This window comes from Perna viridis, chromosome 4, assembly GCF_037379345.1.
Source record: "Perna viridis isolate PV_CMFRI_1.1 ecotype Kerala chromosome 4, ASM3737934v1, whole genome shotgun sequence".
In the NCBI taxonomy this organism is placed as follows: domain Eukaryota; kingdom Metazoa; phylum Mollusca; class Bivalvia; order Mytilida; family Mytilidae; genus Perna; species Perna viridis.
In genome coordinates this window covers 46,043,406-46,070,076 of record NC_142448.1, presented here as the reverse complement: position 1 = coordinate 46,070,076, position 26,671 = coordinate 46,043,406, and the positions used below count along the sequence as shown (strand labels likewise).

Sequence of the window (26,671 nt, the reverse complement as noted above, 5' to 3'; positions counted from 1 at the left end):
GTGCACCTCCTATTTAAGATGCTGATCCAAATCAATTTAAAGGCTTAAACATATCAAAACTCGGACTTAGTCATTTATGAATACGGAGACACGTGGTACCCATCCAAAAAAAATGCGGTCGTACAATGTTACGGCGTCGTCGTCTGGAGACACTTCATCTCCGTGCGACAACTTGTTGTGGTTGACCAAATGTTCTGAAATTTTTATATGATTTTACTTACCACTAAAGGAAGGTTCACATTTAATTTTAATATTGTTTCATTAAAACCCATGTAGAGTGTTTGCTTTTTTCCCGATTTTAATTATTTAAAGAATGACTGTTATATTTTTTTGGTCTATGAATTTTAATATTGAAATATAATCATTATGGATGACTGTTATATTTTTTCGGTCTTCGAAGAAATAACCTCAATCACGTTGTGCACACTAAATAACCTGCAACGCAAGTTATTTCAAATTCACGGGCATTGAGGTTATTCCAAATAGACCAGAAAAATATAACAGACATAATATTATAATTTATAATTTCAATATCAAAACTCAAGGAGTAAATCATTCACAAAGGTTGATGAAGTCACAGCCATATTGCAAAATTTGGTCTATGAGATAATGGACAATTTTTTTCCAATTTTTAATTGAATCCATTTGTTTTGTCCACAATAAATTGTAATTCCTTATGATTAAGTGTGTCAAAAACTTATATTGTGCCCACACCTGCCCCGACTGTTCAGGATCGTATCTTGCTGTGCTCGACGAAGCTTTTCGATTCTTCTACATTGAATGGAATTATATGAAAATTTCATATATCCTCATTATGAATCCCCTTCTGTAGTTTGGTTATTATTCAAATCATTTAAAAGGTTTCAGGCAGCAAAATATGAATTTGTCATTTATGAATATTTGGACAGGGTTACCGCTATTTCTTCTACACTACTGAATGGAAAAAGATGAACCATTCACATAATTATAACATTTTACTAATGTGCACCTTCTATCTAAGATTTTGATTTGAGTAAATTTGAAGATTTTTTAACTTTGTCATTTATGCATTTGGGGACACGGGGGTACCCATCTCTTATCTGTTATATCTTCTACACAACAGAACGGAATTTTAAGAAACTATCACAGAATATGCATTACATATTTTAAACTTGGATATACATGTAAGTCAAATCAGAGTTCAAAAGATGCATGTTATGAAATAGGGTAGTGGGGTATAAAGTTACAGCATTACACACAGTTTTTTTCAAATATTCGTTGGTTGTTTTCTTTTTATATTGAAACGTTTTTGTTCGTATGTAATTCGTAAGAATGTTTCAGTAAAAAGTGGAGATGCCTTTTTTGGTTAGTCCAGCAACAAAAACTGATTTTACCTCTTCAGGGATGATCCCCAAACCCTTTGCACTTAAAAGGATTAATTTCAGTTGAGCTATGCATGTTTTTTTTTCCATTTTGAGTATTCCCTTAAGTTTATTAATAGTTTCATTCGTCCTGGAATCAAGCATTCATACTGTAAATGCAAAATCTTAAGATTCCGGTTTAACAATGTCATATAGTACACGACACAATCAAAGGTATTGTCTTCAGGTATGCAGTGCAAAATGTCTGTTGCGTCATGATAAGATTAGGATAAAACCTGACACATCTGGTTGTCGAGACACAGCAATGATTAGGTTTATTGTTATTCTATTGTTACCGTTAGCTCTCTGTAATGACCCATGCTGCACAAGTACCAAATTTACAGCATATTTGATAGAGCTTGGAGGATACCTGGATCCAAAAACCAACACACCAACACCAGTAGATGTAGGTCATATTTGAACATTTATTCAAGTTTAAATTTTTTACCTCAATTGTATTTTGTTTCACATAAACCTGACACAGAATACCGTACAATAAATAAGGATTCATGATTACACGTATTTGTATAATGCATTTGAACATTTTTTATTTTGGTTCTGACATTTGCACTGACTGGTAAGACACACTGTGAGGCAAATGCACAGTTCGACTTGATACATACGGCAACAGACTGGTAAAGGTATTTCTAGGCAAAGTCCATAATTTTCTTAGATTTCAACGAAATCGGGGACTCCGTTTGGATAAACTTTAATTTAACAAATTTAAAACAATTTTTTTGCTCTTTCATTGCTCTTTCATTGCTCAAAAAATAATATCACTCGTCGTGAGACCTATGTGTATGGTGATGCTAGGTACATATATATCATTGTTCGTTCTTACAATGAAACCGTATGGGCTTAATTACTGTGTTATACAGACTTACATTTCCAACACTGTATGTTTCAGTAGGTTTCTAGGACTGTGTTTTACAGTATTGTTTCAGTGCTACATTTTTCAGTAGAAGTACAGTAATGCGTTTCGATAAGTTGTAAGTCTAGGTATGCACAGACGTATTTACGCTTATGAAGTTCAGAGTATAGGTCAATCACAAACTCACAGTAGAAAGTGGAAGAAGAAGACATATCGCAGGAAACAGATCTTGCACCTTATGTACGGCTTATGATTTGAGTGATGAATATTATTTTCTCATCGATCTAAAGCAATTATTCGAAGTTCCAAGTCAATACCAGAAAAAAGCAAATTACTATTATTTAAAATTCGTCAATATTATTGATACGTTACAATCTTGTTTTTGTTTACTTTTTCGAGTTATACCATTTTAAGATAATTAAAACATTTTGTTTTCTTGTTGAAATTACTATTTTCTTTCGGAGCAGAGGTTGTCTTTTTTCCCTTCATTTCAACTGCATCAAGGCATTAAAAATGTTATTAGTTCAATAATGGTTTAAAATAAGAAACTTTTAAAAAATCCCTAAACCCATGTCAGTGTTATACTTTGATTTTAAATTATCATACTTTGCACTAATTGCAGTTTGGCAAACAGGAGCCAACTAGGATGTATGTGGCCCACGGAATGATATAGGAAAATACTTCTATTTATTTCGACATGTCCTAGTCCTACGATAGCTTTGTTAAACAGTTCCCAGACTGAAATTGAAGAATCATCAATTGCTCACCTTGATGTTAATTTTCAGCTTTATATATGAAATGTGGGCCTCTTTATGAGTTTGGTCTCTAGATTTCATAAATAAACTTACTAAGCTTACTCAACTACCATTTTCATTAGTTTGTGTACATTGAAATCTAAGGTAAGTCAACGAACGAACGGTTAAACGATATTTTTTTTACTTTTTGTTACTAATATTATCAGAAATCAGCAGCCGATTTGAAAAGATGTTAATATTTGAAACAACAAACCGTATATTCCACGAAAAGGATTATTAAGACTGACACAATTTTGTCCCAGAAGAAGAAATATTAAAAAGAAGAATGAAGTTTGAAGTTTTAAGTGGAGAACTTTTACAGAATGTTTGATTTTTTGTTTGTTACTTTGATCTTAGTTTTTAACGTTTTTTTGTTCATTTTAGGGGCTACTATCGGATTTGCAACATTCTTTTCAAATGTAAAAAACTATACAAGTCATTAACAATGTGAAAGCCAGCAAAATTTAATGGTATCTTGCATTTTCTGGTATTTTCTGAAGCTGTGTTTTTATGATTTTAATTAAGATACTGATCTAGCTTATAGCAGAAATGTGTACTCAATATAATTCATTAATACTGAATACTTATAGGTCTACAAATCCTTTTCTATGTTGGAAAGGGGAGTATGCTGGACCTTTATTTACGAAGTGGTCCATGCTTTTGAATGAAATTAACAATACAAGAACATGAGTATTCTACAATAGAAACTGGAATCAAGGGTTCTCATTCTTATTAGGATTCTGATCTGTTGTAGTAGAAGTTGGAAATAGTAGGATTAATCCTGCTGTAATTGGAAAGTAAATAATTTCCCTTTAGTAACCGCGATATCCTAATTTATAATATCTTATAAACATTTTCTTCTAGCAAACAGCTACAATTTATTATGACTTTGACAACAAAATGCTACGAACCAATCGAGATGTACCCGAGCTGGATGGAACAATCAAGAGGATTACAGTAATCAATAACTATAATACAGTGAGTTTAATTACAGTTTTCTAAAAGTGTCTGTTTTTTTTAATGAAATCATAAAAAATGTTTCACAGACATTTACGACAGACAAATAGTTAAATTTAGACTCTCTCAAACACCAATATACAGTAAAATAATATGAATACATTTATACTGCAATCGTTCTATTTGAGCGACCAAAATGTCCTGACTGTATATTTATTGGTTTTATTCTATGGAACGCCTAAACTGTCTGATGAGATACACATTTGTTTATGTGTTGTCAACTTTATATTACTTGCTGTGGTTTTATAATTACATGTGCTCATTTTCTATTTACGTTATGTAAGAACATCTTTACATTATGTCGTTTTGTTTTTACGTTCTGACATTTCGTCTTTATGTTCTGTCATTTCGTCTTTACGTTCTGTAATTTTGTCTTTACGTTCTGTCGTTTTATGATTATGTTATGTCAACATATATTTACGTTATGTGGATTTATCTTTACGTGCAGTGGTTTTTTTATAACGTGAGGTCGTTTCATCTTAAATTTACGTTATATCGATCTCTAAATACTTTATGTGCATTTTCTTTTCTTTACGTGCAGTGATTTCTTCTTTACGTGATGTGGACAAAAATTTCATGATGACGTGTGACCCCGGAACTTTTCGATCTGGTGTAAACTTCAAATCAGTCCGTAAAAGGCAAAATAGACGTCACAACGCCTATTAGAAAAATGCTGAACGAAATACACTTGGGTAGTCTATCCAGTCACCCTAGAGTATTTATTCTATAGTAAAAATTAGCTTATTTGTTATTTACGTTCAATATCATCACAATTAATACACCTGGGACTCTGTTGATGACTTGTGGCGATTTTCGTAGTCAGAATATATTTTTTTAATTCCAAAAACATGGGAATTTCGACTCCCGCGAAAATTTGCATAAATTCGACTCTACAAGTTATTGCGTGACTAAATTTATTAATAAGCCACCAAAACTAATTTTCAAGAAAGAATTAAAAAAAAAAAATAAAATATTACCCCTACCCCTAGAAAACTGGTCTCAGTATCAAACACAATTTTCATTCACAGCATACCGACACCGTGAAACTCATATTTCAGGCATTCATAATCAAGATAATGATTTATTCAACATATCTGATCAATTCAGGCGTTTGAATTTCTTTATGAATATTCCCTTTTTATGAAAAAAAACATTATTGTTGCCTACGCTCTTGAAATGAGCTAATATGTTGGATGCATCGATAATGAAAGCAATCGCCCGCCACATGCCCAATGTACGTCGTTTATATGTTAAAAATTAACATTTTGGTTCATGTTGAGTTTTTTTTCATGGGTAGGGGTGGTAATTTTTGCACCAACTTTACTTGGAAAAGTTCAAATATTAATTACCTGGCCGATTTGTATACAAATCTACTGTATCACACAAAAGCTTGTTTAAACTACGGTATTCTGAAAAAAGATAATAACGGGTGATGTAGAAGAAATTCTGAAATTCTGTAAATTCTACATTTACGATTTTATAGTAATTGTAACCCTATAAAAAATCACACGCCTGAATTGTTCTGATATTTTGGGCAAATAATTATCTTTTAAATTGTGAATGCCTAAAATATGAGTTTCACAGTGTCGGTATCCTGTGAATGAGAATTATGCTTGATACTGTGACCAGTTTTTTTTTCAGGGAAGGGGTTAAATTTTAAAACTTTAAAAAAAAAATCCTTCTTGAAAATCAGTTAATGGTAGTTTATTAATTCAGGAACTTTAATTTCTATCGAATGATTCAAAATTTGAGACTTTTTAGTCGAGTAATGTCTTGTAGAGTCGATCGCAAAGTTATGCGACTTTTTACGGGAATATTGAAATTCCCATTTTTGCATTTTTTTATTATTATTATTATTTTTTCTTTTGGTTTTGTAAATTCTGACTACGAAAATCGCCACAAGTCACAACAGAGTCCGAGGTGTATCAACTGTGATAATATTGAACGTAAATAACAAAAAAGCTATTTTTTACTATAGAATAAATACTCTAGGGTAACTGGATAGACTATCCAAGTGTATTTCTCTAATCGGCGTTGTGACGTCTATTTTGCCTTTTACGGACTGATTTGAAGTTTACACCGGATCGCAAATTTCCGGGGTCACACGTCATCATGAAATTTTTGTCCACATCAACATAAAGAAGAAACCACATCACGTAAAGAAAAGAAAATGCACATAAAGTATTTAGAGGTCGACATAACGTAAAGATGAAACGACCTCACGTTATAAGAAAACCACTGCACGTAAAGATAAATCCACATAACGTAATCATAAAACGACAGAACGTAAAGACGAAATGACCGAACGTAAACACGAAATGGCAGAACGTAAAGACAAAACAACATAATGTAAAGATGTTCTTACATAACGTAAATAGAAAATGAGCACATGTAATTATAAAACCACAGCAAGTAATATAAAGTTGACAACACATAAACAAATGTGTATTTCATCAGACAGTTTAGGCGTTCCATAATATACGGTCACTGACAGTATTTAACACTTACATGTAGGCCCCGTCTACTTCCCTATCTGTTTATCGTAGCGTCACTTTCGGGACCACAAGTAGGGAGGAAATGTAAAAAACACATCGTATAAAATATATCTTGATTAAAAAAAATTATAAGGATTGCAGTAGATCTATAAAGAAAATAACTGTATATTGACTAGAAATAAAAACAATTTACAAATTTGGCACGAATCGGGGAAAAAAAAAACGCTCGGCGAGCCTCGCGTTTTACACCGATTCTAAGCCTCATCTGTATATTGTTTTTATTTCAGGTCAATATAGTTATTTTCTTTATAATCGAGAGCCACTCTTTAAAGAGTTATGAGAGACTAGTATATACATCATAATTACCTACACTATTTATATAACTCATTCATTCTATGAATTAAAATATCATGGCAGATATTTAAAAAAAAAATCGTCATATTATAAATTCATGAAATCAGCATTAAAACAACAAGCTCGATCAAATAGCTAATTACGTAATATGGCATGTAAAGGGCGTACAACTCTGTTGTACTTGTGCCCAATCCCATTTTTTAATTCATCGTCATTTTATGTTCATTTTATCATCCATTTCATGTTCATTGTCGGGATATAGCTGAAATATTGCTGCTCGGGCGTTAAACCCCAACTGTCAATCAATCATTCATCATAAAAACACACTCTATTCTCCACTGCTAAACCCTCGTATTTACCAGTTTCCATTTTTATGGGTGCAACGCAACATCTAAATTTAGCATTTGCATGTCTACAACTACCTGGCATATTTATGTCTACATATTTCTCTTAACCATACTCATTTTTAAACATACTGTATGTTCTAAGTTAACTCTGGTCATTCGACATTAGTTCTTTGTATCACGTTTGTTCTAGTTCTTTATCTTGTTATTACAACATTATTTATTAGACAGTAAAATGTTGTATACCTGGACCAAGTCCGAAAAATAAAAGACATTTTCTTATGATACAAGGCATCCAATCCTTATCACAGCAAAGTGTTATCAATCCAAAGCGTAAGCTTACATTTTTACCCTGCAATGAGGTTATTTGTTAAACGAATAAAGGTATACGGTTTTTTTTTGCTGTATCCGTACATTAGCAGATTATCGACTTTCTGGCTCCTCCTACTCACGTGATCAGTGGAACTACTTTTTTCTGGTATGCGTAAATTAATCATGGCCGCCACCATAGATACGATATAAACAAATTGCGATTGCTTGTCCAATTAATCTTTTTTTTTTGCTGTTTTGTTTCGTTTTCACCTGAATGAAATAAAAGATTTTATGTAAACCAAATAATGATTTTTTTTTGTATTTTTTTTCACCGTCATATATATGGCAAATCCCAAATCTCGTTCAGATTTGATTCATTATCAGTTTGCAGACGACTTCCCCTGTCATTTCAGTCATGTCGGACTCGGAGACAGAGTGTCCGTCACAATTTAACATAAACTGGTTCCCACTTAAAGAAATTAAAAATTACAATATGATAAAACTCTTGAAGAGACAAATGACCAGGAAACTGTTATTGTCTTGGATTTATTACTGCCTAAACCCCAAGATAATGAATCAGAGGAACACTACATTATAGATCTGCCCATACAACTGCCTCCTCTTCTTCAAAAATCTCAAACAAATATTTCAAATCCAAAAGAAACTAGTGCACAAATTTCACCCCTGAACTCTACTGCCATATACCAAACAGAAACAAGTCAGCTTCCACCTTCCTCGCTAAATTCAAAACTTTAATGTTCTTATAATCGACTTTACAACATTCAAAATATTTGTATTTATTGTTCATTTTACTTATTTGTCTCTTGGAATTAAATAATTTTTTTACATTGCTTATTTTTTTCAAACAGCTTTGACGGATTATATGGTGCGGATTGAATTTCAATGTTTACTGAGTCCTGCGCCATGCGTATTAATTTTTTTCTTCGGGTTTAACGATCGGGGCTCCTCAGGGGATATGCATTTTAAAATTTTATTTTAAAAATGTACACACGCACAAAACTATTGATATAACAGGATAAAAACGATATAGGTACATTGTCGAAAATAATTGAAGATATGTGTATTCGGCTTGGAACGGGGGAAATAGCTCGGCGGAGCCTCGCATTTCCTACCCGTTCCGTCGCCTCATCATATACAATAATTTTCGACAATGTACCTATATTGTTTTTCATGTATGTCAAAAATATGTATGTGATTTCCTCGTCGTTCATTGAAGACCGATCAGGGTGGCCTTGGGCTGCCATTTTCATTCCGTTGGGGTTTTTGTCTGTTTGACATAAACACTATACCTATTCTCGTTATATGACTTTTTTTTCTCAATTTGCAACAAATTGTAATTAAAAAAGTGCAAATCTATTAAAAATTTCGTTTTCACCTTTATTTTTTATGTTACTTGTGTATATAGGGGCAACTCTTTCGCTGTACCCGTGCATAATGATGTTTTGGGGTAGCTGCAGTCTGCCCTGTGTTATGAGGGTTCCTCGTCGTTCATTGAAGACCAATATGGGTGGCCTTGGGCTGAAATTTTCATCCCGGTGAGGTTATTGTCACCTTGACACATACCCCATACATATTCTCGTCATATTTTATAACTAAGACCTTTCGGGCGATTGCTGTGTTTTTATACGCAATTTCGAGTTTTGCTTCACATGTTTATGTGACCTATTCACTTTCGGGAGGATACATATAATTGGTAAGTAGATTTTCAGCTTGTGAATGAAATGTTCGACAAAGGGTGATCCAGATTTTATAAAAAGGAAGGAGTCTAATTAGGAAATTTCTAAATGAGTCATTGCTCATTTTTTCCACAACTGGCACACAATTTTCCGACGAATAGACGAATCCAACTCCTGGACCCCATTTTCTGAATCAAGCTGGTACGGATCAAAATAAATTACAAAAAATGCATTAAACGTGGAACTTTTTTTGAGGGGTATTTGGCCCCGAGTTTGTATATATACAAGGTCATAGTTCATTGATATCCTTCTTCTATAAATATATTCACTCAACTGAATTATAGACTTTTGGACGTTTTGACTGGTCGACTTTAGAATGCAATACTGGTAAAAAGACCAGCGGAGGGTGTCCAGAATGAAATAGAAATTATTCTTTTCTACACAAAGGAGATACGTTATTCAAATATACATGAACTATTTTAGTGTTTAGTTTGGGCACATACAGTATAAACGTATGCATTCAAGCACTCAATGAACTTTTAATTTTCTGACTGTGCCATAGACCTGTAAATTTTCCCTTCATTAAGTTGCACTTGTAACACCATAAGCATTTTTTAAATGTATGTCTTTGTTTGGAACTTAAATTTCCCATTTTGATCATTTAAAGGATCTAAGTATCCTTGACGTGTTCAGACATGTAATGTTTAACTATGATTTAGAAATCATTAGTCTTTTCATCACAGTAGAAACATATAAAATTCATTTCTTTAACTCAGTAGTAAACTTTAAAGCTGCAGCTAAAATACTGGTAAAATTTAGCCACATTTAAGAAACTTGCTTTGATTACCTCCTTTGTTTATTTGTACCTGTAATTAAAAGTGGGCTGACCAGAATAAGTTATTAAGTGTCAGTCCCTGTAAGAATCAGGCAGTAGGTGATACATGGCATAAAAAACCCACCATTTTGATAGTGTAATTTGACTCTTTGCACCATCAGAATCAAGGGAAACACATTTTTATAAAGAGTTTATATTGAATGACACCAGCAGGGAATAACAAAGATGACATAACTATTACGCAAAACTTTAAGACATAACTTTTTTTTAGACAATTACACAAATTTAAATTAGTACTGGAATGATAAGCCTATATGGCAATACCAGATACAGCTTGATTTATTTAAGAATTATCAAAAGTCTTTCAATATTGAAACAAAAAAAATAACAAAAATAATAATTTTAATGTTTAGAATGATATTTCGTCCGCGAAAATGAAGATAAAAATTACCAAATGTATTCCTAGCTAGTTTATGTGTGTTTCATTGTGACTTCAATTTATGCACTGTATGTGTGCATAAGTTCAGACGCATTCTGTGTTAGAATTAGGCAATGTGTGGTGCAGCATTATTCGAAATTTGTTTTTCATTTTGCCTCAAATATGTTCAATGCATCTAGAAAACAACTCAAAAGCTAGTTAAATTAATCCTGAAGCTAGGGTCACAGCAATACATCACTTGGGGTTTATTACAATTTGTTTTGTTAATTTTATCAGAAACACTTCAATTTCGGGATTTGGGTAGGAGTGACATTATTGGCGGTCATTGTTTGTAAAATTAGTTCTACCTCAGTGTCTTTTATGAAAACCATAGCAAATAGGTTCGTGCTAATATATTTTTGCTATTTTTTGGCAATAAGTCGATCATTTTATTCATTTGATATACGATAAAAGTATTATATTTAAAAATGCAAAAAAAATAATAATAATAATAATTATAATAATAATAATCCATGAAGCCTATGCAAGGCAAAAATATATACATAATATCAGGGACGGATCCAGACCTTCGAAAAGGAGGGGTTGCAGCCGGGATTCCTCGGAAAAAGGGGTGCTAGGATATTATTTGCCATTTTTTGCCAATTTTTCATATATGAAAATAAACAAAAATCCAGTAAAAAGGGAGTACCAACCCCTTGCACCCTCCTCTGGATCCCCACTGGTAATTCAATTTGTAATCTTCAGATGTACATTTTCACTTACATGTTATCAATTTGATAAATTGGATGCCTAACATTACGGTGTCTGAATTTTCTTATATTGATTGCTTTTTCATTCGGGCGATGAGGTAGTAAAACTTATAACGGCATGCAAACTGTAGACCCATACATCCAACACAAGAAAAATATTAAGTTTTCGTGTATATTTCTTTTACAACTAAACGGAAACTGATTGAAGAGACTGCATTATTTTCAGTCAAATGACATTTTCTTTGATTACTTTGTCGGCTAAACGTCCATCATTTCAGAACAAGTTTACAAACGATCTAAATATCCAAATGTCTACACCACGGAAAAAGGAATATCTAATTAACTACTAGGGGTGTTTTCGAGAATCCCCGAAATCCATGAAAGTTTACAAGTTTTTCCATCCCTTTAAGTTTAGTTTCTATATTATGCTTAGACTTCCATCTTCTGTTACAAAAGTAGTGCATGCATGTACATATTTGCATTACTTAAAGCCATAAGTGCTGCAATTTTATTTCTTTCAAGATGAAGTCGTACAATTTAATTGGAGGAAATTGCATAGTTGTAAATATTACAGCACCAATGACAGCAAACTGTATACCACGTACGTATGCCAATAAAGTTCATATCATTATCAATAATTGTTAATTGTTATAATCAAATTACTTATGTACTGAATCAATTTATACCGATCGTTTGTATTATTAAACCTAAACAAAATCGTCAATTGCAAAAAATATGGAATAAAAGGAAAGTACGGGGATCGAACTCAAACGTATCTCAACACAAGCTTATTATTATAAATGGTTAATATTGAACTCTTTGTTTTATTTTTAAATTCCCCATTCGGACTACGAACACACACACACACACACACACACACACACACACACACACACACACCCCCCAAATTCACGATGCATTGTAACAGTGCACCAGTTTGCGTTTATATTCAGTTTCGATATCGGTTTACAAGAAGCACCTAGATGAATGTACACGAAATTCTCATACTCGGTGCATAATTGAACTACAAACTACTATTTGGCCATTCTCAGTTTTGAATTTTCAGGTCGGAATTCAATTTATCGACCTCAAGGTCGAATCTTATATCCTTAGATATATGATACTCTCAAATAGCTACATTTCTCAGTTGGTAAGCTTAATAGCTCAAGTACTACAAGTTATTCCATAGACACCTATGTGTCACGAAAAAGCACTCAGTTTCTGGATACATACATGTAGTTCCAAAGACACGTACATTAACATACCCATAAACGATGAAGCCTTAGAAAATAATTTCAACAATGTTGTCCACTGCAGGAACAGTAGCCATGCACCTACAGCTATATTATAATAACATACAAATGACCAAAATAGTCAAATAGATTAAGAATGATTAATAAAAAAGCAATAACACCTGACCAAAAAACGACACAATTCCCGAGAAATGCATTATCGAAATTCCTATGCCATTGTCTATGCAGAGTTTCATTTTATTTGTCATCTCCGGGCTTTCGATGTCACGAGGCGGTAGCCGTTATAAAAATACATGATACAGTGAGTGATACATCGGGATGGTTTCCGGGGTTATACTACCCCTTCGTAAAAAATTGCCAAAATATGAATCCTGAACCCCTTTTCTTTATACAAATTTCTTGATCGGAACCACCTCCCCTTTTATCCGTCAGGGCCTTCGTGAAATATCTGAGGACAGTTACTCTAAATTGTACTCAGCATTCCTCAATTCTATGATTTATCACTATTTATAATATCGTAGGATTTCATTTCTAGCTTAACATCAAATGGTTTATTGTGCACCTAAAAATAAATAGGCAACTTAATATATCGAGACTGAACGATAATATATAATAACACAAATACAGATTTAAAGGCTCTGGCGACTGCTATATCAATTCTGATCTTCGATCTAAATTGATAAAAATGAACATTGGGATTCTGTAACAATGAAATGTATATTCTTAATAGAGAATTGAGAGTCCTCATTTGTAGTTCAGACTAACTGCAAAGGTTGATGCTGCTTCAATTTTTCACATTTTTGCACTAAGAGAAGTTATTAAAACGAAAGCCCAATTGAGCTCATTTTCGTAGATTAAAACGAATTTTTTTTTCGCGTTAGAGCTGCTAGCATCAAAGTTTTTTTTTAGACAAAACACTTTGGAAAATTGAAATTAGTTTTGAATAAGTTTTTTTAGATCCAGAGTTTCTTTCATTATAGAGAACGCCACATATCTGGGGGAATCAAGAGTTGGTAAAAAAGGCAAGAGTTTTAGTATAAACTCGTGGAAAATAGCTCCTACTTCAGAATTAATCGTAAAAATCTCAATGACAAAAGACCAGTGTGTGCCATTCTCACAATCAACGTTTGGAACCGTTAACAACGGTAAGTAGTTATATAAAAGTTGCTTATTTAGAGGCAACGGGACAATAATATGGCCTGAAACATTGAAAATGCCCCGAGCTGCAAACGATGGCATCATCAATGTTAAAGCCAGTATCATTTCCCAATGGCATGCAGTCAATTTATCGTTAATGTCCTCAACATATGCTACTGTGTTAATTTCGTTGACGAATCTAAAGAGGGCATTATCGTGTGAAATAGCCCGGGCATTATCATGTATTTATGCCCTCCTGACATTTGCACGCATATCAATGAATATCACATGACAATGTTTTAGCCATTTGGAATAGCTTATTCCTCACTGATATGAAATGAGCTAACAAAAAATATTGGTTGAACAGTACGGGGTGTTAATATTTCGCTCAAGCTGTGATATACCGGTAAGGAAAAGAATGAATATCATTCGACGAATTAGGAAGAATCAACATCATGATTGTGAATAAATCAGTTACGGATTATTACAATAAGGGGGTGATGGGTTGGTGTTTTTTTTTTTAAATATCTTGTTCAGCGAATTATCACAGGGATAACCAGTATTTGAAAACTTAAAGAATATGGGCCCATATTCTTTGTTCTTTGTTGTGTTTGTCTGTTTTCCATGTCCGGTCTTTGTCCCTGGATTACATTCTTTTGATTTTCGCTAGAATCTTGGTTACCTTGATTACTCTTATATAGAATATCATATGCTTATTAGCCCCTTGCTATAACCCTTCGAGCTGGAGGGATGTCAGGGCTGATGCATTTTAACATGACCTCCTGCTGATAAAGCAGTCTATGTTATAATCTCTACATTTATTGCTTCATGTATGTCAGCTATTTCAGAGTTATCTCCGAATTTTCAATGTTACATTCACGTAAGCATATTGAGGTTTGCGCAAGTAAAATTGTACTAAACGCATGTGTTTAGCAATCTCCTGATGCTTTCCATTTAAGTGTAGATTGAGTGGGATAAAAGATTTCTATTAACAGACAACGATGGCACACCGAAAATACTTGTAATTGTTTACTAATTGCAACCAAACAAACCATAATATACATATTATCTTTGTTTATGTCGTCTATACCTTACAAAATCGCGCTTTAGTACACCTTGCATTCGTCAGTTGACGACCTACTTGTAGACCGGCTTGTATTCTCTTCCTTACGGAAAGAGTGGATGATAAACTATTCAACCTATACAAATTACACACTTACCACTATATATATCTTATTAACATCGACTGTTACCAAAACTGCTGCAGCAACATTCTACCTTAATGCATCACATATGAGCTGGCTATTCAGTACCTCAAATACTTGGATTTGTAGCTGCAAAAACTGAAACAAAAAAAAAACCAAACCAAAACAACAACGAAATCTATGGTTTGTGATAAGACAATGAGAACCGATAGGATTCTAGGTTCAATACATTAGTAGAACTTGATATATTACTACTATTAACTCGACTATTCACCCACAGAGTTAGAAGAATAGCAAGACATGGGCGAATAAAACAATTTCTCAAAGTACCAAATATCTACATATCATTTATTGGATAGCACAACGAATTGGATACACCAGTTCGACACATGCACCTAAACAATTCCCAACTGACAGAAATACAATGTTATACAGAAAATACAAACAAGGTGTATGTTACAGTTGGTGCAACAATTACACCAAGGCAGAAAAATAGTTACATTGATAACAAGCTTAGTTTCCGTCAAGACATTACAGCAGATAACAAAAAAACACGTACCAATGACCAATTAGTATTCATTTAATGATTTGTTGATGTTCTTAACTAAGCAAATGAGAGCATAACTTTTATTTCGAAATGTCTTAAATCTTTAACACTTACACTAGACGAAAACATTATGCATGTAGCTTCTAAACACAAAAGCTTCTGGCGTCTTTTCATAAACTCGAACATTATGGACAGCAGTTTTCTTTTTGAGAATATTAACTCAACAATACTTGTGCATGTATATGTATCAGTCGTAAACCTTGCAACGTTAATCAAACTTAATCACTATGCACCAATTGCATTTTTTTACATTTTACGCAATTTTCATAACCTTTTTTGCATATTTTCTTTGTCCTCTCAAACTAACACTTGTCTTTCTAAATCGTCTGCATAGAATACCGCGGCATTCTTCCACAGATATATTCTATCATATTAAACAAATTTGTTGACGATTTATTTTCGCGGTTGTGTAGCTTGCCTTTTGAAAGAAATTGCTTTCGAAAATAATTAAGTTTAGAATGTCAAATTTCACTTGGATCTAAAGGTGATTCTATGGTTCCACCAGGTTATATGCACAAAGGTTTTTGTAAGCAAGCGACCATTTGATTTCTATGGGGTCTAGAATAAGATAGTGTGTCCTGCATGTGTTTCCAATATAATTTGCGACCTTACTTTGTATTTTTGACTCTAGCCTGCCCTGGATTTTTTAACCAGGGGTAGGTTTCTCGAAACTATCTTAGGGATAAGACGTATCCTCGAAGCCATCATAAGTTAAGACGAGTCGCAATTTTCAGATAACTTTAGGACGACTGAATATGTGTCTTAGGATCATCTTATCGAAAAAATTACCATAGAATGACCGGCACGCGTCGGTTCAAACATTTTAAAGGAATGTGCATGATTTTAAACTTTGACCTGAATGTTTAACGATTCAGAGACACTTTATTCAAAAAATTTGCTATTGTTCCTATTTCCAATACATGTAATAATCGAAAATCAATTACTTCATTCGGTTTTTAAATTGAATCACATGCATATAATTGATTTTTTTTGTTCACGAAAAATGTGAAACAAAACTTTTTTGGAAAAAAAACCCATAGCCCCTCCTCTCCCCCCGATAATCAAAAGGTTTTTGCCTTATCATATATGCATTTTTGTTTATTTGATACAACAATATCAACCATTTACCTGTATTAAATATCTTTAAATAAAAAGCATAATATAAATAATAATTTACCTCCCGTGTATGACCATATGATTTATACAATGAAACCAAGTGGGATCGGTGCGCGTTCCCAGGAAACTTATTACAAGTTTGAAAGTTCAGTACTAAGCTGATCAGCAGTCCAATTTTATGGTAAATTACACGATAAATACGATGCGCATTGCGACCCCTGTTGCTTGCCTTCGGAGGCATAGTTCGTGTGTTATAATAAAAATACTACGTGATTTACTAACACATGCTATGAATAGACGCACAAAATAATAGTAAAATGGCTATAGAAGTTCAATAAGTTTGAAGTTTGGAAAGCTACACTCCATCAAGTGAAATTCATTTAAATTTGTTTGGGGTCCAACTGCCTCAGCCTAAAAAATTCCGTGACATCATGCATAGTTCATGTGACTTGTGCATGCCTAACTAAATATAACTGTGAAGTTAGGGGAGCCAGGAAAGGGAGAACAAACGTATATACACCTACATTAAAAATGTACACTGAAAAAGCGATTCCGATGTGAAGTTATATACAGTTCATACATTATTTTATCCGATATGCCCAGTAATATAACACATATTTTATGCAAATTGCTCACTGACCTTTTTGTTATTCCACAGTTTTTTGTTATAAAACGGAAGAAATACGTTCTTACATTCGTCATCTATTGAAGTTCTGCTGTTTCTTCCACTTGTGTGAGAAATTCGTCGTCTTTTCACTCGTTCCGCTGCGCTCAATTCGTCATAAGACGAAGTTTCTCTCACGCGTGAAAGAAATTCCAGATCTTCAATAAAGACTTGTGTAAGAACCTAGTATTCTTAGTTTATACCTCGCTTACGCTAGATGCATGTATGTGAAACTAATCGAATATAAAATATTGGTTTTCGATCCCCTAACAGCAGTTATTGTATTATTTCATAAATTTGAATATAGCTTTTTTATCTTTTTGAGGTCAGTTGATTAAGAATTTTACAGTTTTCTGCATACATGGTAGGTTGATGAATATTACCCAAACAAGAAAAGATCATGTAATAACTCAAAACTTATGATTTTCTGTTTGAGTTTCATGTGAAAAATTTCGCAAGCAAATAAGATAATAACTTGAAATAAACCGTATAGAAATTAGAAGATCACAAGAAACTTGTACAAGGAACTTCTTCAAAATCCCACAAATAACCACTACAGAACTGTAAAATAAATCCTGAAAAACTCATACCAATAGCTTTAACGTAACTTAAACAAAAAAACATACTAAAAAATGTAAAAATTAATGCTAAAACAAATTCAGGTTAATCATAAAATTTAAAGTTGAATTCGTTGTTTATTATTAAGGTTTCATATCTGCTTTATTTTTGATCTGACTATTATAATAAGTAAGCTAATTATAGGCAGTTAAAGGAGCGTATCATAGAGATCTCAATCTTATATAACCATCAAGTTCATGGAATTGGAAAAATATATGATATAGTCTTAAAAAGCTATGTATTGCCCCCTTTTTCATGTTTCTTCTCTCTTTTCAAATACAACTTTTAATCCTAAATTAGAATCTCAATCTGATCAAAACTACAAAACTAGAATAAAACAGTTTCAATTATAGTCCAGATAAAAAAAATACGTACAACATTAAAACGTACATGTAGGTGTTAAAAATGTACTTATCTAATAAAGACAACTAGCAATAAATGAATTGTCCCATATATTGAGTTTGATCTTCCATCATTAATGACCTTTAATACTGTACCCCGGTTTTTTTTTCTAAAACGACATATTAAATTTCTTAACTGACCCCACCGGTACCATTTAAACAAAGAATTGATTTATGGTCAATCGGGGTTTGTATTAATGTATTTTCTTAATTATTTATACAAAATTAGTTAAAAATTTTTCTTGCCTCAGTTATTTCAGAGATGAACTATATGTTCACGGATTTTAGAACCACTGTGCCAAATGACGTTTTTAAGATACCAATAGAATGCCATGGCAACCATGAGGTAAGTAAAACTGATAACATGTATCATAAATGCATGATGGTAGTCTGGATGACATAGGGGTCTCGGGTTGATATTGCATGTGTAACACATTTCGATATATAATGTCCAGTATATGTTGATAAAGAGTTTGCATGATACGACAGCAGCATGTCGAACTATGTTCACTTTGGGCAAGTGAGGACATAAAAGTAGTTTTTGACACACTTGATATAAGCATGTGAACTTATATTTCAATACGGACACAACATGTCCCTAGGAAAAACGTGTTGACATTTCAAAAAGATCGGACAAGTTATCATAAGTAAAGCAATAAAAGATAACGGACGTAAAGACGACGACAACATTATACCTTTATACGGTCGTTTAAAAATTGTTTAATGCCATATATATCTTAGGACATTGATTAGGATAGCCATATGACCATCTTACGACGAAGCTTAAGTTGCAAAACAAAGCTATCTTAAGACCATCTTTATAGTCTTGTGCTGGTCATAAGGTGTTATTTACATCATTATATAAACTATAACTTTGAAGAAAGGGATGAATTGTATATGTAATGTAGATGAACAGTAATGTATCCAGTCTAGTTAAAATAAATGAAACTATCAATATGAAAATATAATTTGAATCGGATCGGAATCGTTAAATCGTTTCTGTCTCGACCTCCATGTTCAGCGATTGACCAATAAAATGCCATGTTAAAAATCACTATTTTTGAGTCGAAGTTTCTGATTGCAAGTATGTAATTGATTCATTTAAAATGTCGTGTATATCACAACAAATCTGGAAGCGAAGCAATAAATTCAATACAAAAGGTTAACAACTGACCAATTTAAAAGACGTTGGCTTCTCACGTGGAGAAAAAAAACGCGCGACCTTGTTTCGTCCTTAAATACCGGGATACAACATGTATACATACATAATGATTCATATTTTTTTTCAACACATTTTAAGATTAGTATAATAAGTACTCCAGCAATGCTAGAGGTTGTATGGCAAGCTATTTTCTGACTTGGTGCCATCCTAACTTCTAGCATCTGACATGTTGGAAGCCACCGCCAATGTGAATTACCTGAACACGTGTTTTAAAATATTGTAAGTCTTTTATTTACATAAAAGAAATTTAACTTAACGGAAATCGAGCGATAAAAATCCTATATATTTGTTAAATTGTTAAATACCTAGAAAACATTTGTAATGAAGACAGTTGTCAAAATGACCAGCCATTTTGAATTAGGTCACTTATTTTACGGAATGCAATATTTTTTTGACAAAACGAACTTAATGTTGGTAAAGGCAATTCTTTGGTTAATTTGATATGTTCGTTTCGCAAATTTTAAAATCCGTAATTTTATCAACCGGAATTACACACTCAAAAAGCTAACAACCCAATATGAAATTCATTTTAACTGCTTTTACAAAGGATTTCCAGGATTGCTGAATTTTCTTATCAGGTAGGTCATTCTTCCGTTTAGTCACCTTCTGCCGTGTTATGGTAAAAAAAAAAAAACTATATAAAACGTCTTAAATGGCAAATAATTAACTCTAATTCTGCCCGGTATAGACTTAAGAAATTCGCACATAAGAAACGTTTTCTTCATTTTGTATTTACTTTTTTTTTAATTTTAAACGACGGTCTCAGATTGTTATATATTTACAACCGTTATAATTAAATAAAATAATGAAAAATAATGATAATTAAGAAATGTAATCTGGCTATATTACAGTTGTGAATATACAAATATACATATACAACTAAACCTGTCTAAACCGGATCCCTTTCGGATGTTCGGTTTAGACAGGAGTTCAGTTTACTCAGGTTAAAATACATTAAAGTTGACACAAAGGGACTTCAAAAAGTATCTGGTTAAGACAGGTTTTTGGATAATTCAGGGTTCGGTTCAGACAGGTTTCACTGAACATAACAATAGCCAATTAAAAGGCCTTTCCAACGACCTTATTTAAATTTACACAAAAGCCACGGTTTACTGTGGCTGTTGTCGGACGATGAAAATTATTCAGAAAAATAGCCTAAAAAATCGTAAAATATAGGAAAAAGATCGTAAAGACTTGATTTTATTTCTTAAAGAAAACCTACAAGTAGGGAATAGAACAAGCGCTGGGCAGACCTCCTGGGCCCTAGATATGCATAGCAAAATCGTCCCAAGAGACCAGCACCCTTATTTATTGACATACTGATCCATCGAACTTGACGGGTATTCATACTATGTATAGAATGGTATTCCGAGGTACGCAAGTCGAGGTTTTATTTATCTATTTATCTATTTATCACCACAAACAAAGTGCAAATGTTGTCGGTAGTTTTTATGTTATTATTATGTTCACAAAACGAAATGGGAAAACATCTTCGTTTTTGTCGGTTTCATCTTCTTCTTATTATTATTACAAGTATTCAGTCTCTCGAACATTTCTCCAAGCCAAGAAATACCCCCAAAAATTGTTTGGTCTGCCCCCTACGGGCACTGATTATCTTTGGTAACGTGATAGTACAGATGTGGTCATTAATGTATCTATTATCTCGGCAGGGTTTTAAGTTGGATTTTGAAGCGGTTTGTCTTGGCATGGGTCTCAAAGAACGCCGGAACGAGCGTTATGCAATATTGCGCTCGGAAGAAAGAGGTTGAGGTATGGAGGAACGGAATTCCAACCTCTTATGTTAACGTTGTAGGAGGAGTATAACAAGTAGTCTAAATTTCAACGAGATTTCAGATTCTTTAAGATGCGGTCGAGAGAGAAAAACGTCTTCTTCATTTAGTTATAAAACACTACCACAATTGCCACAAAAACTAATATTTTGGAAGGAATTAAACTGTTGTTCTGTTCTTCTAATGATCTGCCTACGAGGTTTAATTAGGAATAAGACATTAACCATATTTGTTTTCGTTATGTATATATGTTTTGTTATGTCATCATGTAGTGTCTGGGCGTTGAAATAAAGTTAAAAAGTTCTTATTAAGGAAATCTTAAATCTACATTTTATCTAAAGATGATCATTTTAGATATCCAAAAGTTGGGGCAGAAATCAATAATGAATTAATCATTTTCAATAAAAGACTTACTAATGAAGAACAACTATATATCCTATTACCAACCTAAGACATATCTTAGTCCCAAGACACCTTTGTTAAACAAGCCCCAGAACTATACAAGAAACAAACAAGTATATATACATGTATTCAGGAAAAAAAAACTTTTAAGTAATTTTAACAAAATGTGGCACAATTATACATCTCTGTATTAGACGTATTTAAAACGTACCGGTACATTTTTCAGAATTATAAGGTAATGCCCACCATTCAAAGTATACGGGAACAGTGGTAAAATGCATATGGGATGGAATGTTTGTGCTACACTTGATACATATAGCACATAAATAAAATAAAGTTACGGTGTGAATTATGCGGTTTGCATGAAACACCCACTTACTTGTTAATCTGGTATCATGTGTTCATTTTACCTCCACGAAGTACTAGTATTAACCCCGGGATAATTTTTACATATCCGCACTTATGATACTTCAATCACTCAGAGGTTACATCGCAGCAAAAGGGGTTACAACATCACAATATGGGGTTAATATGTCGCAGCTTGGGTGAGCATACATATGTGAAGAAGGGGGTAAAACATCGATGCAAACGGAGTTGATTTATCATAGCGGAAAGTTACATTTTGTAACATATCGCAGCAGGGAGCACAAGAGGTGCTTAAAAAATTGCAACAGTGGGGTTTTTATCATACAGGGAGATTAACACATCGCAACTGGGCGTAACAATATCCCAGCAAGAGAGTATATACTTATTGCAGCCGAAGCGTCAAAATATCAAAGCAGAGGGTTTTGTTTATCATAGGGAGGTGATAAAATACAAAATGTAGACGAAAAGGGGCTAAATTATGTACAACAGGATTAAATTTCTAATAGGGGAGGCAGAAATATTACATCAGGGGGTTTATATACCATAGGAGGGAGGTTTAAATATAGCAGTGGGGTAAATTTATAGCACCGGGAAGGTTAAAATAACACACCAGGGGAGTTAATATTTGTATCAGAAGCGGGTTTGTCATCATGAGGGGTTTCAAATATCGCAAAGGGGTAATTTATCACCAGGAGAGTCAAAATATAACATCAGGTGGGTTAATGTATCATAGGGAGGGTTAAATCATCACAGCAAGGGGAATACAATTTCAGGGGATAAGCAGGGACTTAATGTATCATGAAAAGGATGTAACTAAAATTTAGCAGCAGATGTGGTTAATTTATCGTGTGCGGAAGTCAAAATATCGCAGCAGGGGCGTAACAATATCACAGCAGGTGTTTATTCCATTATAGGAGGAGGTTACAAAGCAGTGGCGGATCAAGATGGGGTGCAGGGGGTTGACAACCCCTTTTTATCGGAAATATGCCTTTTTCACGTGTAAAAAAGATGTTAAAATATCTCAGCAGGGGATTTATCTATTATAGAGAGATAAAACATTCTATCCGGGGAGGGGGTGGGGGGTTATTGTTCATAAGGGGAAGTCAAAATATCGCAGCCGGGTTGTTAATGTACTGCAGCACTTGGGTTACAACTTCACAGCAGGTGGTTAATTCATCACAGCAGGGAGGTTAAACCATCATAACAAGGGGCTAATCTATAGCAGTAGAGTGTTTTGCGTGGGGTATAATTATTTAAGCTCAGAGTTCTTCTCCTTTGAAATTAAGAGAACACATATTCCATAACAGATGTAAAAGATTAGTACTGCTACTGGAGTTACGCACAATCAGGTGATAAAGGGCAAGTAATTCTTTACATTTACTACATACAGTGAGGTGAAAATTTGCATGAAATCAGTCATTAACTTAAGCCAAAACTGTGTATGTCATTTGACCATAGGGTCAAAGTTCATGTTCAAAAGTCACACACCTTGGTACATGACACTCGACCTTTGCGCGAAATACTCACATATCAAATGTCAGGCAAAACTTTGGGTGGTATTTTGCCAAAATGTGTATCTTATTTGACCATGAGGTTGACAGGTCAAGGTTTGTTTGTTTGTTTGTTTGTTGGAGTTTAACGTCCGAGCAGCAATATTTCAGCTATATTCAGACGATGAACATGAAATGGATGATAAAATGAACATGAAATGATGATGAAATGAAAAAAGGATGGAACACAAGGATAATATGGTCGACAAATTTTGATTGCCACCAGAAAAAGGGGGGATGGGTAAGGTCGGGCAATTTAGCCTCCTGTGACGGAGCGCAAAGGTTCCTACTCCTATCGAATACCACAGTAGGGTTCTTTAACGTGCGAGGAACGTGACCTCTTTCCCAACACGGTGCACCACTATGGTTTGCGGTCAGGTTTTCCGTATTATAGCCTGACAACCCAAGCATGTAACATGCCAGGGGTACCCCATTCCACCACCTAGGGCACACATCCCAGTTGCTCTGTGGGCAGAACGTCTAGCCCCCGGCTAGGTTTCTGAGCACTATTTAGTCGCCTTTTACGACAAGCTTAGCGCTGCTGCAGGCCTATTCTTTTAACACCCGGACCTACACGGGGCGACAGGTTAAGGTAAAATTTCATCTTTTCTGGTACGCAACACTCCACCTTGAGAGTATATACCAACATACTAAATATTAGAAGTGTAGGTCAAAAGACAAAAAGCGTTATGGTATGGACAAATTTTGTATGAATAGCATTAAACTTTGGTATGTTACTTGAGCATGAGGTCAAAAGTCAAGTTCAAATTTCAATCATCCTAGTATCTGATGCCTGGCCTTCAGGTTTTATAATCTCATACCAAATATCAGATGTCTAAGTGAAAAGACAAACCAATTTTAGCCCAGACAAAATTTTGTATGGTATTTAGCCAAAATTTTGTATGTCATTTGACCTTGGAGTCAAAGGTCAAGGTCAAAAGTTATCCTATCTTGAACATTACACTATACCTTAATGTGATTTACTTACATACCAAAAAATCAGATATCTTGGTAAAAAGACAAAAAAAAAAAAACAATATGGCCAAGACAAAGTACATTTCAAATTGTCAAAAATTAAGAATTTTGGTTGCTATGGTAACCAGATCTAAAGAAATCAGATTGCTTTGTTCTTTATTGTAAATTGTTTCTCTTAAGAAATACTTCATTAATATAATTATGTAGTTTGACAAATTTCCACCATTAAATATAAAAAAATACATTCAAATTGTGATGTTTTTGTGTTTTTAGGCCCAAAATTGGGGGTTGCTAAGGAATGGTCGTTGCTATGGTTACAGTGAAAACATTTTTCATTTTTTCACATTAGTTCTTGTTTTTCCATTAAATCCTACATATTGCAAGTCAATTTGGTTCAAATGTCTGACATCGATAAATCACCCACTGCATGATTCTTAGGTGGACTGCTACTTAAACACTCTACTGCTATAAAGGAGAAGGAAGGGTACTTATCAGAGCCAGGTTGATTATTTTATCATAGGGAAATATTAAAATATATTGCAGCAGGGGGATTAATTTATCATAGGAAAAAAGGGGTGAAAAAAACTTAGCGGAAGGTAAATTAACCATAGGAAGGGGTTGAAATATTGCAGAAACAGTGTTTATCTATCATATGGGTTACGCTAGCACAGTATCATTGGAGCGGTTTAACATTAAAGCATAGTGGGTTGATTTATCGCAGCAGGGGGTTAAATTACCAGTAAAAGGGGGGGGAGTCAAAGTATCGCAGCAAGTGGGGTTAATTTATCACATGGGAGGCTAAACTATCATAGCATGGGAGTAGGGGGTTTAAATATCGCATTAATAATATTACTTGAGGGGTTTAGTTTATAGAGTAGGGGATTTAATTACTACAGCTGGGGAATATACATCACAACAGGGTTAATATCCTATCGCATATCACAGGGTGAAGTTAAAATGTAGCAGGAGGGGGATTACTTTATCATTGGGGGAGGCTGAAATATTGCAGCAGAGGGTTACTATATCACAGCTTAGTGGTTTAAATATCACTACAGTGCGTAAATTTATCATAAAGGGGGAGGGGGAAAAATATAGTAGCAGAGGTCAAAATATCTTAACTGGAATGTTAAGACATGGCACCAGGGAGAGGAACAACATGTCAGAAAGATGGTTTTAAAATACTTTAGCAGGATGTTGATTTATGATAAAGGAAAATGTCCCTGTAGGTGTTTTATTCATCCACGAGTTCATGAAGACTAAAACTCTTTTTGTAGTGATGACTTCAATATTGTGGCAACATACATGTACAACACTGTTCTAGATAACTACAAATGTAGAAATGGAATTTACGAGAAAGCACTTTGATGACAGCATAATATATATAAATGCTTATTTTACATGATTTACTGTCATAGTGAATGTTTCCTAATTGTTGTGTTCATTTTCAACAAAATATCATTTCTGAGTAAATTTTGTTTATGTCTTTTGTATAGACACAAAACAACGGTTCTGTACTTTGCTTATTCTTTATATTAATGAGCAAATCAGCATGATGGCAATTTACCATTTAGCGATTAAATTGTGTATCTCCATCATGTAGATTTATTCAATCAGTGAATTATGATTGCTACAAAAATGATAATAGATATTACTTTGACTGTAATTTTCATCATTGTGTTTTCAGCATGGACCTCCTGTTGGAAGATCTATGGCACAAGATTTATTTTTTGTGTGACAAAAATTCCAAATAAATTAAGTTGTTGAACTTTCTATCTAGTAAGCATTTTTATGGGTACACCGGCATATCCTTTTAAATAGTAAAAGTAATATAGGAACAATTGCCTTTGGTTTGATATATTTGCGTCAATGAATATGTTTTCTGAAAACTTTTAAAACAAGAAGTTTGTTCACAAGTATACAATTGATGGCTGTCTTTTAGTTTTTCCTTGCACTTAATTTCTTGTACGAACAGACATAGAACTCATGATCTTGTCATCAAAACTCTTTGTGACGAACGATTTTCAGGAAACCCTCAATGCTAGATTACTATTGGATTAT

At 33.7% G+C, this 26,671-nt stretch overlaps 1 protein-coding gene across 1 annotated transcript; it reads left to right on the top strand.

The window, feature by feature from the left end:
• The first annotated feature begins 1,545 nt into the window (after positions 1–1,545).
• Positions 1,546–26,383, top strand: LOC148620278 (uncharacterized). Its single transcript, XM_088577088.1, has 7 exons — positions 1,546–1,806; positions 3,930–4,043; positions 11,830–11,908; positions 13,541–13,705; positions 17,615–17,653; positions 18,560–18,654; positions 26,298–26,383. The coding sequence occupies exons 1-7, from the start codon at positions 1,546–1,548 to the stop codon at positions 26,346–26,348; spliced, it is 804 nt and encodes a 267-aa protein (XP_088433214.1). The 3' UTR covers positions 26,349–26,383.
• Positions 26,384–26,671: the final 288 nt, after the last annotated feature.

Coding starts and splice junctions, on each gene's coding strand:
- LOC148620278 (XM_088577088.1), top strand. CDS start 1,546: ATGTCATATAGTACACGACACAATCAAAGGTATTGTCTTCAGGTATGC. Junction 11,909..13,540: donor GACAGCAAACTGTATACCAC/GTACGTATGCCA, acceptor CTTTCATTATAG/AGAACGCCACATATCTGGGG. Junction 18,655..26,297: donor AATGCCATGGCAACCATGAG/GTAAGTAAAACT, acceptor TTGTGTTTTCAG/CATGGACCTCCTGTTGGAAG.